Genomic DNA, 13,416 nt, shown 5'->3' on the forward strand with positions numbered 1-13,416 from the left:
TTGAAATATGAAATAAGATATTTTTAAAAATAAAGAGAATAACTGAGTCGTTTATGTATGGAGAAGCAGTGAAGGTTAACAAAACCAAACTAAAATGAGAGACTAACAAGTTTAAAAAGACACATTTCTGTTATGGCAAGCATGAGGGAACTCAGTGAGTTTGTGAAGTAGGGAATGTTTGACCTTAAATTGTTGCATTTTTTAGATTGAGATCAGTTGTCCTGAGTTTGGGGTGGTTGTGGGGTATCTGGTTCTTTTCTTCCTTGCAGTGTGACAGCTATGAAATTCGCCCTGGTAAACACCTTGGAGTGTGCATTTCCGTGGCAAACAACAGGCTTTTTGTTGGATCAATTCCGAAGAATAAGACTAAAGAAAACATTCTGGAAGAATTCAGTAAAGTCACAGGTAAAACAAAAATGTATTTAGAAGTTAGTTTGGGGAAATCTGTCGTACTATTTATAAGTGCAAAAAAAAGGAGGTGTATATTAATCTAAGAATTTAAATGTCTACTCGGTGTCTATTAAATTGCCTTTTTTCTGCTTTGTAGTAGTTTGGACTAAGCAAGTTCCCTCATGACCTCAGTTTCTTAGAATGTCCCCTTCATTTCTTTGCCTTAATTGAACCTTGGCTTTTGTCGGAGCCTTTGCTCTCAGCCCTTGAATGAAGGCTTTCCCGCCCTGACGCTCAGTGTGCTTTAAGGCCAACGGGATGAGAGTTCTTATCTTCTTCCTTCTTGTTGTCCTGTGTAGATCAGATTTTTCAAAATTGCCAATTCTAAATCCATGGAATTGATTGAGAAGTACATTTTATATCACAAGTCTATGTACATTTATATATAACTGAAACAAAATCTACAAAAACCATACTTGCACTTATTACATATAACCTATTCTATTTCATTTTTTAAATGCTGATGGAGATCCACTAATGCTAGCTACGATTTAAAAGACATTGTTTTAGACCATTACTTCCCTTTATAAAAACCTCTGTTCCTTTACATTTTTATCATCCAGACGCACTATCCTTTTCCCTTCCTTCAAGCTGTCATCTATTGCTCTTCTGGTTTCAGTCTTTCATTAATTGAAGATTGCTTCTGGCTCACAGTCTTCCTCTTCTGCCCTCAATTAACTTATTCTTAGTACTTTTAACATCTGTGTGGAAGAACCATCCAATACCATGGCTTCCTAGTTTTTTGATCACCTCAGTCCAGTCCTTTACTTCAGCTCCCGCACATCCAGATCTCATTCTGGATCTTGTCGCCAGAAATTCTACTCACTCTGAAATCTCGATTTCTAGCTTCCCACTTTGTAACCACTGCCACTATCCATCATAATTGTGTTGGTCAAATACTCCTAATAGCACACAGTTCTTTGATCTCATCACTTTGTTATTACCTACCAGCTCCTTTCTGCTTCATATCCATTTATTCATTCCTTCAGCAAGCATTTATCCAGTACCCATTAAGTGCTGGTGTTGTGCTATGTGCTGGGGTACAGTGGTGAATAAGAGAGATCTTTCTCTGACCTTGAAGAGCTTACATTCTGAGAAAGGAGATAAGACAAAAAATTAAAGAAATATTTACACATTGTGGCAAGCACTGTGAAGAGGGAAATAAAAGATATTTAGCTAGAGAATAGCTACTATCCCTATTTCATTGGTTGTGGAATGCTCGCTTTTCTGATAAGGTGACATTTCATCCAAGACATGAAGAATGAGGAGGATGTAGCATACAAAGAGCAAAGGGATGCGTGTTCCAAGAGAGCAATACATGCCAAGGCTCTGAGGCAAGAAAGAACGTGATGTATTAAAGTAACTGAGATAAGACCAGTGTTGTTAAAAAGTAGAATTAGAGGTAGAATTAGATGAAGCAGGCAGGGCCTTTGTAGACCATGTAAGGAGTTTGGATTTTATTGTATGTATAATAAGAATGTATTTAAAGGTCTTAGTAGCAGATAATATCTGTTTCATGTTTACGGAATATTATTCCTATTGCTATGTGGATAATGACTGAGGAGGGTTAAGAGTAGAAGCCAATAAATTAGTGGAGGCTGTCATAGTAGTTCAGATAGAAAATTGGATTAGGGTGATAGCAGTGGAAATGGAAAGAAGTAGATCCGCTTGGAATTGGATAGGGGAGATGAAATAAAGGAAGAAATCAAGAATGAATCCTCAGTTTCTGGCTTGAGAGCTTGCGAGATGGTACTGCTTATGAGATAGAAAAGTCTGGAAAAGACAGATTTGGGGAGTGGTGGTGGAGTTTTGGATATGTTAAATTTGAAATGTCTTTAAATCTGGGCCAGAAATAAAATCTAAGCATTCTTAAGGATATAGATAGTATTTAAAAGGAGGGACTAGTTGATATTACCTAGAAAGAGCATGTGTGGAAAGATGAGGGCACAGGACTAAGACCAGAGGAACACCAGTATTTAGCAGTTATTTTCATTCGTGGTAAAAACAGTAACTTTTAAGTTAGATCCAAGGATGGTTTTTGGTCATGACTAGTGGTTAAATGTTAGTTCTCTTGGATTTATATTAATAATTTGATTTTTAAGCTCCTAGGTAGTGTTGTCATAAATTATAAAGTCATGTTATGTCAAACACTCTAAAACATTTTTATGTTAAAATACAGTAGTTGGACCTGTTGTTTATGGCTGTACCTTCAGGACCCCTAAAATTAAAAGGGAACGTAAAATACTGTTCCAAACCCTGTGTCTAATAATACTGCTTTGTCTACTAGGTAATTAGTGAATCACTTTGAGACTTCTTCAATTATTTTTTGCTCTTCGGCAAGTGGATTTAGGTCTGCCTAATCACTAGATGTGTGGTGGATGCTTTTGGCTTATATATCTGGCTGTTGGTTTAACAGAGGGTTTGGTGGACGTTATTCTCTATCATCAACCCGATGACAAAAAGAAGAATCGGGGGTTCTGCTTCCTTGAATATGAGGATCACAAGTCAGCAGCACAAGCCAGACGCCGGCTGATGAGTGGAAAAGTAAAAGTATGGGGAAATGTAGTTACAGTTGAATGGGCTGACCCTGTGGAAGAACCAGATCCAGAAGTCATGGCTAAGGTAAATGCAATTCCTTGGGATTGGGGATGCAGTTAACATTTAAAATTCATACTCAGAATAAAACTCAAATTTTTCGAGTTTAACAATAAATACAAATTGAAGCTCTTGATCCTAGCTATTTACGCAAGGACCTGCTTTAACATGAAACTTAACAGCCTGTCTTGGTATCCAGGAATTCCCATTAACCATCCCTTTTCCTGTAGATTAAATATGCCAAAGGAACAGAAATGAAATCCCTTCAATTAAGTATTTCTATACATGCTGAGAATTTGTTTAGTGCTAGGCACTGTGAGGGATACAGAGGTAAAAAAAAGAAAAAAAATGACAAGGTCTTGTTGAGTAAAGAGAGAAGTAATGTTTTGGAGATTATGAATTATAATCTTCATCGACCGTGCTATGACTTTTATTACGTGACCATGAATCGTATTTTATTTAGATTTATAGCCAATTTTTCTTGCTTAAAGCTTTTCTTTTTAATGATCAAGTTCCCTTAGAGGGACTGGCCCGGTGGCGTAGCGGTTAAGTTCATGTGTTCCGCTTCGGCGGCCCATCGTTCACCGGTTCAGATCCTGGGTGCGGACCTACTCACCGCTCCTCAAGCCATGATGAGGTGGTGTCCCACATAGCAGAGCTACAACTCTACAACTATGATACACAACTATGTACTGGGGCTTTGGGGAGGGAAAAAAAAAGAGGAAGATTGGCAACAGATGTTAGCACAGGTTCAATCTTCTTCTTTTAAAAAGTTCCCTTAGAGTATTGTCCCCATGAAGAAAGGCAAAGGGTTATCGTGTTTGCTATAACATGGTAGTGGGAAAATATGCATGGCAAGTCTTGTAGAGGGCCCTCACTTTCCTCCTAAGCCTTATACTTGCATTGCCAGGATCTTTGCCTCTTAAATGATAGTGCCATGAGTCCTGGTTCTTAGGCTTTCCTTTGGGTGACCCCTGGGATTGAAGGGACACATCAGAGTTGCATCTCTGCTGCTTGTAGTGCGTTTTTGAGTATTTTAGTGTATGTGTCTTTTCTTCTCAGGGAGCCAGCAGCTCTATGGATGGGCATAAATTAGTGGTTGGATTCTTCTGGACTGAGAAGTCTTCCTCAAGCTTTTCATTCCAGATTCTGAGGAGACAGTCCTCATTGTCATTAGTTTGGAGGAGAGCCCTAGTTTATACTACTATGATAAAGTATTTGTAGGCAAAGACATGTTTGAGTTAAGCAGAGAAGATCCATTGAGACTGAACCAGAGAGGTTCTCAGATGTGCTGCTCAATATCTTTTTCTCATATTCCTTGAGTTAGATGGGTGTCAGGGAAAGGAATGGAAATCTAAATAGCCCTGATTTTTTAATTTTTATTTTTTATTAGCTTGATTTTATTCTACTTGTTTTTTCTTCTAATACAGTTGTGACTTTGGGTGAACTACTGGACTTGGATACTATCTATTTTACTGGGGTTGGATAGATATCTTAAGATCCCTTACAACTTTGAATCTACCATGTAGAAACTGAGTGTAGCCTGTATTGCTTTTCCTATAAAAGCATTTTTAAAATAGCATTATAGATATATTACACATTATAAGAGAGGAGTAAAATCCCCAGAAAAATCTGAAATGTAGCTAGTAATTTGCTTATCAACCACTTTTCACATCATTCTAGTAACGTTTCAGATTGAAATTCATTCTAAATTTTGTTATAGAGTTAGAAAACCTCAAGATTTTATTCTAGTAACTAGTCTTTCTGGATCAAAAAGAAGTTTCAGGGGCCGGCCTGGTGGCGCAAGCGGTTAAGTGCGCGCGCTCCGCTGCGGTGGCCTGGGGTTCGAGGGTTTGGATCCTGGGCACGCACCGACACACTACTTGGCAAGCCATGCTGTGGCGGCGTCCCATATAAAGTGGAGGAAGATGGGCACGGATGTTAGCCCAGGGCCAGTCTTCCTCAGCAAAAAGAGGAGGATTGGCAGATGTTAGCACAGGGCTGATCTCCTCACACACACACAAAAAAGAAGTTTCAGAACGAAAAGGAAGTTTACTCTGTAGAGTTGAACAATACTGATTGAATGAACTTGATTGAATAATACTGACTCCTTTATTGTTTTCTAATAGGGAAGGGGAGTTTACCCTAAAGAATAAGGCTTCTGCTATTACTTCACTCTGTCAGTGTTACAGTTCATTGAAGATTGTTTTGCCCAGTTGGGCCAGTTTTATAATCAAGCAGAACCTAAGAGCCTAAATGTATCTTTCTAACACATTTCAGCAAGTAATTTTTATATAGTATGTTACGATTTCATCTCAGAAAAGAATAAAAGATCCATGTTGAGTTAAAAAGAAAAAAGTAAATCATTGGAGGCCTGTCTAATGTCGAGTGAGACTTCAATATTGACAACATGGAGAAAAATAAAGGGAGGTAGAGGTGGAAGATGTTGGATGTTTTTCCCCCTTGAATAATTATCTTCTCCCCAAATCCTTTTTATTCATATAGTCTTTTACCTGAGGCAACAATTTGGTCAGTGAGTGTGTTAATTTTTTTGTTTGAGTAGGTAATATATTTCCTCAGCTCAAAAATTGAAATTATATAGAAAGATAGACGAAGAAGTCCCACTTCCACCCCTAGCTCCATCTGCCATATGCCCCTGGTCCCCTATAGGCGTCCAGTTTTAGTAGTCTCTAGTCTATCCTTTTAAGTGCTTCCTTAAGCAAATACAGGCAAATATGAGTACATATTCTTTCCCTGCTTATTACTCAAATTGTTGCTGGTAACCTACTGACGCATATTTCACCAGCTCAAAGGAAGATACCATTGAAGATACCATTATTATATGTACCACTAAGAAATTATAAAATTTTGCCAGTTAAATTATGACGTAGTGCTTGCCTATCACGTTGACTGTAACTTAGATCCCTGTTTTGGAGATGTAAAAATGGGAAAAAACATGTCTTACTAATGGTGTATTCTGGCAGTCTTTCCATGTCACCTCTTAGAGCTCTTGCTCATTTTTTGGTGGCTATATAATATTCCATTCTGTGGATGTACCGTAATATATTCGTCCGACTGGACACTGAGTTTTTTCTGATCTTTTGTTATTACAATACTGTAATAAATAAACTTCTGTCATGTCAGTTGATACAAATGTAGATATATCTGTGGGATAGATTCTCAAGGATAGAATTGTGGGCCAGAGGGTGAATGCATCTGTAATATATTAAGATTGCCACATTCCCCTCTGTGGGAGGTATACCATTTTACCCTCCCACCAGCAAAGTACGAGGCCTGTTTTCCTCATCTTTGTCAAAATGTTGTATGGTCAAACTTGGATTTTGCAAATCTGACAACAAATAGTATCTCAAAGCTGTTATGATTTTCTTCTCTTACTGTATGTGAGTTTAAGTTTTTAATATGTTTAAGGACCATTTGTGTTTCTTCGTATGGACCATGTATTCATGAATTTTGTCTGTTTTTCTATTCAGTAGTTTTTCTGTTGAGCTTTTTCTTAGTTTCTTATTCTCTGATATGAAAGAGAGATGAACTCTTTATGATGTAAGTCATTTTTTTTTTTTTTCCTGAGGAAGACTGGCCCTGGGTTAACATCCATGCCCGTCTTCCTCCACTTTATATGGGACGCCGCCACAGCATGGCTTGACAGGTGGTGCGTCGGTGCGCGCCTGGGATCCAAACCGGCGAACCCCAGGCTGCCACAGCGGAGCGCGCGCACTTAACTGCTTGCGCCACGGAACCAGCCCCAGTCATTTGTTTTTTTGACTTTGCTTATGGAATTTTTTGTTATGTAGAAGCCTTTGATTTTTAGTAGTTGAGTTTATCACTCCTTTATAGTTTATCGATTTATAGTTCAGAGATTTTGTCACAAAGCCTTCCCCAGTGCAGTGTTATATAGAGGACTCACCCTTATTTTCTTCTAATACTTGGTCTCCCCCAACCCTCTTCCCTTTTTTTTGTTTAATTTAAATTTTTTATCTATTTAGAGTTTATTCTGGTGTATAGTGTGAGGTACGGATCCAACTTTTATCTTTATCCAGATTAACACTACACTGATTCAATGATTTAAGCATTGTAGTTTGTTACATCTAGTAGGGCTAGTCCCTGAATTTTGTTATTGTTTTTTTCCTGACTATTCTTGCTTGTTTATTTTTTCTTATGAACTTTAGGATCAGCTTATCCAGTTCTAGGAAAAAAATAGGAAAACTTGTTGTTTTAGGGGGAACTTAGGGCCTTGTGAAATTTGTAAATTAGCTTAGTAATAATTATGTGTTGGTTCTTTGAAGGTCGTGTTCACAGTGTTATGTACTTTAATGACAGGGCAGGAGAAGGAACCAGTAATTTATATAAATTGGTGACTAATATCAGAATCATTTTCTTGACCGTTTTCATCTTTCTATGATAGCACTTAATATTTTAGAGAAGAAAAGCCTATGCCATGAAGATAGGAAGAAATACTTTACTATAAGGCTTCAGCTAAAATTAAATAGACAATGCCAATTTTGTGTATTTGTTGTATTAGGTGAAAGTTTTATTTGTGAGAAACTTGGCTACTACAGTTACAGAAGAAATATTGGAAAAGTCATTTTCTGAATTTGGAAAACTTGAAAGAGTGAAGAAGTTGAAAGATTATGCATTTGTTCATTTTGAAGACAGAGGAGCAGCTGTTAAGGTAGAATTTTTGAAATTTTGCTTCTTGATATTTGAATTTTGTTGTTGAAACTTGCTAAACACATAAAGTGACTTTTAAAAACTGAAATAAAAATGGTTTTCAGCTTTTGCCAAACTCTGGAACTTTATTTTAATAGAATTTATTTATTGAACTTTATTTAATATTTTAATAACCCTGTGAAGTGGTTGTGGTATAACAGGTAAGACTCCATATTTCAAGCCTGATTATTGCTAACTGGGTTTGTGATCTCAGGCAAGTTATTTTTCATCTGTTGTTTTTGTAAGCCTCAAGTTTGATAGCATGATGCCTTGGAAATATTACAAAGTATAGTAATTACCTGCTGTAAATACTAAACAGGTAATGAATGTATTATGACTACTTTGTTTAGTTTGTGGACCTATAAAAGAAACTGAGCAGTGTACGTGACTTTACATACAGTACAGCATATTTAATTCAATAGATGTGTTTGAGGGAATGGTTGTTCTTCATAGTTTTGCTTTTCTTGAGTGGTTTTAGAATTCTAATAGTATTGACTATGTTTTGCTGGTTTTGATAGTTGTTAGAGATATTTCTTGCATATATTAGTCTATTTACCCCTTGATGATAGTAATGAAAAGTGTGAAAAAAGTATTTTCATATGGTATCTAGAACAGAAAACCTGAACACTCTGATGCTTTCTGTTGATAACTGATCAGCACCATCTTCGATGGGTGAAATTTCCAGTTTCTTCTTCCTCTTGTTCCTCTCTCCTTTCCTAGACGAGGAAAAGAAGACAAAACACTAATAATAACCTTTTTATGTAATTGGGAAGATGAATCCAAAGTCCTCAGTGACTGAGACTTGGTTCTTTTTCTACATGTTCTGTCAGTGGACTAGTGCCACCTCTAATTGGAGCACTATTTGTTTTTGTTTTTTGCCTGGGGTACTGCTTTAAGAGTGCTTTATAGAGGGGCTGGCCCCGTGGCTTAGCAGTTAAGTGCGCGTGCTCCACTACTGGCGGCCCGGGTTCGGATCCCGGGCGCGCACCAACGCACCGCTTCTCCAGCCATGCTTAGGCAGTGTCCCACATACAGCAACTAGAAGGATCTGGAGCTATGACATACAACTATCTAATGGGGCTTTGGGGAGAAGAAGGGGGAAAAAAAAAAAGGAGGATTGGCATGGATGTTAGCTCAGGGCTGATCTTCCTCACCAAAAAAAAAAAAAAAATGTGCTTTATAGAATCTTTGACTAGTTAGAATTTATTAGTTAGCTTTTTGATGGTAGTGAGACATCGATACAATGAGTCAAAATTGATTATAAAATTCACAGGTTAGAACAAAATCGAGTGTTTGCCTTCTGAAATTGCCATGGTATGAAACACAGATAACTAATAAATTTGTACCTTCTAAATATTTCTTTTGATTTAGTTGGTATTAAATAACTGGTTGTCCCTAATTGAAAATAATTGTAAAAACTAGTAGGGTGGTTTGCCAAAGAAGTCTATGAAATTATGAAATTTCTAGCTCAGCAACTGGGAATCACATTCTTTAGGATGGCCAGGGGAGAGAGTAGATGCTTCATTCTTTTGTTTATACCAGGAAGCTTCTGTAGACTCATTTAGTTTCTTTAGCTGAAGGAGCTAAGGTGGTAAAAGGGGGAAATTAGCATCTAGAGGAAGACTGATTTAATCTCTGTCTAGATACTTTATGGATAGAGCATTTTATTGTGTGTGTCCAGAAAGGGAAAGGTTGTACAGGTTAACAGAAAAGCTGTGGTGAGGAGGTGATGTTTTGTTACTGATGTACCTGAACCTTGAAGTATGGCAGGCAGGCTGTTAGGTAGAAGGACTAGAGCAATAGTATGCGTGTGATTGCTGCTTTCCAGGTGAGTACTTGAGTCTTCATTAGTCCAGGCCTTTTCTGGGCTCTGTGCTTTTAACTGGTCAGGCAAAATATGTTCCAGGTTAAGTGTAACGGGGGAAACCTAGGCTTTTTTTGGTCAGTATCTTGCTGAATTTTACTGATAACCTCATTTGTTATTTCAAATCCTTAAAATTTTTAGGAAAGAGCAGAGTAAGACCTACATGTTGAATGCCATGTGTTTATTTAAAAATTTGAATCCTGAAAAGTTTGTGTTAATACTGGCATTTTTCCCAGATGTAGATTTGCTTCTTTGGCGTGGGTGAGCTTTGAGTTGTGTTTTGAAATTAAGGAGCCACAATAGGCAGCTGTGGCAGCTTTTCCCTTTTTAAATATAGTAATAGGACATAGGATTTGTGCTCAATGTAATTTATGTATATGAGGATAAGATCGAGGAAAACAAGTACATTTTTTGTTACTTTCTGGCTAGATTCATCTTTATTACTTTCTGGCTAGATTCATCTTAAGCAGATTATAATAGTTGTGAAGTAAATTGTTTTATTAAGTACATTAAATGGCACAGACATGTTTATATAGTTAGGTTTTAAAATACTGTCACTTGTAAAATAAATTTATTTTTCTAACTTTGTATAGGCCATGGATGAAATGAATGGCAAAGAAATAGAAGGGGAAGAAATTGAAATAGTCCTTGCAAAGCCACCAGACAAGAAAAGGAAAGAGCGCCAAGCTGCTAGACAAGCCTCCAGAAGCACTGCGTGAGTTTGCATTTTAGTAAATACTTTGAACAGAGAATAACTTGATAACAGAGATCAGGTTAATAAAATCAGGAAGAGTCTTGAAGTAAACTAATTTGTTTTTTCTTTCTCCCTTCCCTCTGTTGCTAGGTATGAAGATTATTACTATCACCCTCCTCCTCGAATGCCACCTCCAATTAGAGGTCGGGGTCGTGGTGGGGGGAGAGGTGGATATGGCTACCCTCCAGATTACTATGGCTATGAAGATTACTATGATGATTACTATGGTTATGATTATCACGACTATCGTGGAGGCTATGAAGATCCCTACTACGGCTATGATGATGGCTATGCAGTAAGAGGAAGAGGAGGAGGAAGGGGAGGGCGAGGTGCTCCACCACCACCAAGGGGGCGGGGAGCACCACCTCCAAGAGGTAGAGCTGGCTATTCACAGCGGGGGGCACCTTTGGGACCACCAAGAGGCTCTAGGGGTGGCAGAGGGGGTCCTGCACAACAGCAGAGAGGCCGTGGTTCCCGTGGAGCTCGGGGCAATCGTGGGGGCAATGTAGGAGGCAAGAGAAAGGCAGATGGGTACAACCAACCTGATTCCAAGCGCCGTCAGACCAACAACCAACAGAACTGGGGTTCCCAACCCATCGCTCAGCAGCCGCTTCAGCAAGGTGGTGACTATTCTGGTAACTATGGTTACAATAATGACAACCAAGAATTTTATCAGGATACTTATGGGCAACAGTGGAAATAGACAAGTGAGGGCTTGAAAATGATATTGGCAAGATACGATTGGCTCTAGATCTACATTCTTCAAAAAAAAAAATTGGCTTAACTGTTTCATCTTTAAGTAGCAATTTGCTGCCATTTGTATTGGGCTGAAGAAATCACTATTGTGTATATACTCAAGTCTTTTTATTTTTTCCTCTTTTCATAAATGCTCTTGGACATTATTGGGCTTGCAGAGTTCCCTTATTCTGGGGTTACAATGCTTTTATCGTTTCAGGCTTCATTTAGCTTCAAAACAAGCTGAGCACACTGTTAAATCATGATTTTGCAGAACCTTTGGTTTTGGACAGTGTCATTTTTTGGATTTGGGATAGATCACATAGGAGTATGGAGTATGCTGTAAATAAAAATACAAGCTAGTGCTTTGTCTTAGTAGTTTTAAGAAATTAAAGCAAACAAATTTAAGTTTTCTTGTATTGAAAATAACCTATGATTGTATGTTTTGCATTCCTAGAAGTAGGTTAACTGTGTTTTTAAATTGTTATAACTTCACACCTTTTTGAAATCTGCCCTACAAAATTTGTTTGGCTTAAACGTCAAAGCCGTGACAATTTGTTCTTTGATGTGATTGTATTTCCAATTTCTTGTTCATGTAAGATTTCAATAAAACTCAAAAATCTATTCAAAACATTACCTATTTCAAATTCAATTGTGTCCTAAAACATTATTTTATTCGTAATTCTTGCAAGGAATATTGTTTTCCAAGTATAACTGCCTATGTGAGTGATCAAATTCAGGCAAAATTTCTTGTCTATTCCAATATGTATCGTGGCTGTCAGACTGAGGATTAGTCTAAATTCTAGTATTTATTCCAAATAGCACTTCATTGATTGGTGTTCTCTCATAGTCTTTTCTAATTTTGAAATTTTATCCTTTATTTTTATTAAAAACAGGTTCAAAGGCTTTTGAACGTTCTTGCAGGCATTGGATAATTTGCGTTAAATAAAATGGGATTGAGAAAGCAGACTGCAATTTATTTTGACCCACATTCTTTCTATAGAGGATAATTTGTTGTCTGAAGACCTTATTTGCTGGATAAGTGAATGTATGTAACAGGAAAAGTGTTAATACTGTGGCGTCAATTGCACTGCGGACTAAACTTCAGTTTAGTATATGTGATCATGACTACCACTTCAGTTACTGGTTTAGGAATATAGTTTCCTATTGCTATGTAAATTTGCTTTGAGAAACACTCAATGCCTTATAAAAGAGGCTTAAAAATATCCAGTAGTCATACTTCTGACTTTCTGTTAATACCTCTTATTTATTTATTTATTTACTATCCCTAATGGCTAAAGTTTCTGTTGGCCAAGCCTTAACATCTATTTCCCTGTTTCCTTTAGAGATTCTGATTTATTGTAATGACTTTTTTGCTTGAGAATAGGAGGAACAAAAGAATCCTAACTTTTACAGTGCAGATAAGTCTGGGTCACTTTCCAGTTACCATAAAATTTTCCCTTCCATTTTATTCTTAGGTGGGTCTAAATTGTTTTTAAATTATAAAAATAAGCCATTGGGGAATAATTAAAATGGACACACCTTTATTTTGTGTTTTGTTCCTGTTTGGTGTCTTTTGTGACAGCAATATTCGATTTCAAAATCATAAGCCATTTAATTCCTTGTTAGCTTGGTTAGATCGTATTTTGGGTTTCATGGCTTCTCTTTTGATCTTGAGTAAGAAAATTAATATTTGCTTATGAAAGTCAGTATATCTCATTTCTCTTTAAAAGTACTCTCATTTACATAGTACGGTAAAAGTACTCTCATTACATAGTAAGTTAACAGGCCTTATTAAATTCCTATTATGTTTTTGGAAACTGATAAAGGAATTATATGTTTGTTTTATAGTAGTTTCAAGTTAACATGGGTATCTGTTTTGTAAAGCTTAAATCCAGTTGTTTTTCGTACACCCATGTATGCAAGTAAAGACACCAAACATTCTTTAAATGATGCTTTTGAACTTTGAAAGTATGATTTGAAGCTATAGCTATAAATTACACTTAAAACCCTGATTTTTCTTTGAAAAAAGAAAGGGTCTACAAATAAAATTTGAGTTGTTTGTATTTCTTAAAAATTAGATGGTATCAGCTACAAAGTTATCATGAAGAAAATTAGGAATGGGAATAGAAGTGATACTGAAAAAGTAATTTATCATGCTTCCCTCACCCATCCTAAAATATAAACCCTAGCGAAAACATAAGAACAAAACTTGGGTTCCCTGTCAAAATCATTTCCTTTAATTGCAAGTTATATTTTACTCTCACCAATTAAAAATACATCTATAGAA

At 36.9% G+C, this 13,416-nt stretch overlaps 1 protein-coding gene across 3 annotated transcripts in view; it reads left to right on the top strand.

Annotated features, from left to right (window-relative positions):
- The window catches only part of HNRNPR (heterogeneous nuclear ribonucleoprotein R), a 36,548-nt gene extending 24,786 nt beyond the window's left edge, over positions 1 to 11,762 (top strand). For all 3 annotated transcript variants that reach the window (XM_004425705.3, XM_014783972.2, XM_004425707.3), the window contains 5 exons: positions 270 to 405; positions 2,867 to 3,072; positions 7,586 to 7,735; positions 10,231 to 10,352; positions 10,482 to 11,762. In XM_004425705.3, the coding sequence (XP_004425762.1) occupies positions 270 to 405; positions 2,867 to 3,072; positions 7,586 to 7,735; positions 10,231 to 10,352; positions 10,482 to 11,094 (1,227 nt within the window). In that variant the 3' untranslated portion in view covers positions 11,095 to 11,762. The remainder of the gene's footprint in view (positions 1 to 269; positions 406 to 2,866; positions 3,073 to 7,585; positions 7,736 to 10,230; positions 10,353 to 10,481) is intronic.
- The last annotated feature ends 1,654 nt before the right edge of the window (positions 11,763 to 13,416 follow it).

Source organism: Ceratotherium simum, chromosome 22 (assembly GCF_057802395.1).
Source record: "Ceratotherium simum simum isolate JZ-2026a chromosome 22, ASM5780239v1, whole genome shotgun sequence".
NCBI classification, from domain to species: Eukaryota; Metazoa; Chordata; class Mammalia; order Perissodactyla; family Rhinocerotidae; genus Ceratotherium; species Ceratotherium simum.